At 32.2% G+C, this 1,124-nt stretch overlaps 1 protein-coding gene across 1 annotated transcript in view; it reads left to right on the top strand.

Annotated features, from left to right (window-relative positions):
• LOC141489455 (uncharacterized) overlaps positions 1-545 on the top strand; it is a 216,996-nt gene extending 216,451 nt beyond the window's left edge. The window contains exon 50 of the mRNA XM_074190069.1: positions 399-545. Within this exon, the coding sequence (XP_074046170.1) occupies positions 399-545 (147 nt within the window). The remainder of the gene's footprint in view (positions 1-398) is intronic.
• The last annotated feature ends 579 nt before the right edge of the window (positions 546-1,124 follow it).

The raw sequence follows: 1,124 nt of genomic DNA, 5'->3' as shown, positions 1-1,124 counted from the left end.
ATAAAAACCATGAAAATGTAACATACTTATGAATTATGGTGCCATAGAGGATCAATTTTCAAACTATGGTTTCTATATCATTTCCTAATAGAATATTATTCCCTTTTTGCATATAGTATTATGGTTCCATCTTTCCCATTGCCCTGCTAATTTTGTAATATTTTCATCAATTATTCAATTGGAAAGATTTCCATAATACCAAAAAAATGGTAATTTCCAAATACTAAACAATATTTACAACAAATAACAAATTAGAAGCAAGGTAGAGATATTCCCTTCAATATCTGTCTATTCTCCCCTTGACCTTAGGAAAATACAGAGTATATTAATTAAAGGCTTTTGAGAAATGTGTTTACACATAATCATTGTTATTGTGTTGTTTTTTTTTTTAATTACAGTCAAGAAAAGGCTTTGGGAAGAGTGTGATTGAAATCAACACCCCTAAGATAGATCAAGTACCTATTGTTGATGTGATGATTAATGACTTTGGAGATCAGAATCAGAAGTTTGGATTCGAAGTTGGCCCAGTTTGTTTTCTTGGTTAAGATTAGGGCAAAGAACTTATAAATGGACAAACATTTTATCTTGGTACCAGCAGCCCTCTTCATGCCACATGCAAGTTTTGAATATGGATGGTGTAGAAAATGTCTTGCTGTGTATGTATGTATAATTTAGAAAATATGTGTTGCCCTTGTAGGGCCAGAATCACATGACTTAAAATTATTCAAAAATCATGAAAGACATGTATACTGTGGCAGAGATGGAAAACTTAGGGTTGATTTTTCATTCCCTGTTCTCTCCTCTCCTTCCCCTATTTGGATTCCTTTGGTGCTATTCTTTTAAAAAACAACAAACAAACGAAAATCCATCAACAACCAATATATTTATAGAAAAGACATGGTGCTCCTTCCCATCCATCACAGGAGGTGCTAAGAAGATGTGTTTAATAAATTGTAATTATTTTATGTACAGTACTATACTGTTATTTTCTTTGTCCATTTCCAAAACTTGCATGTGTCTCCGAATTGCATCTGGCTCTAACTTTATAAAAATTACAAAACTCTGTTGATGGCAACAAATACTGTGTATGTATTATGAGAAATAAAGCTGTAATTTCCAGTGAC

The sequence above is a fragment of the Macrotis lagotis genome, chromosome 5 (genome assembly GCF_037893015.1).
Source record: "Macrotis lagotis isolate mMagLag1 chromosome 5, bilby.v1.9.chrom.fasta, whole genome shotgun sequence".
Taxonomy (NCBI): Eukaryota; Metazoa; Chordata; class Mammalia; order Peramelemorphia; family Peramelidae; genus Macrotis; species Macrotis lagotis.
This window is presented reverse-complemented; position numbering and strand designations above follow the sequence as displayed.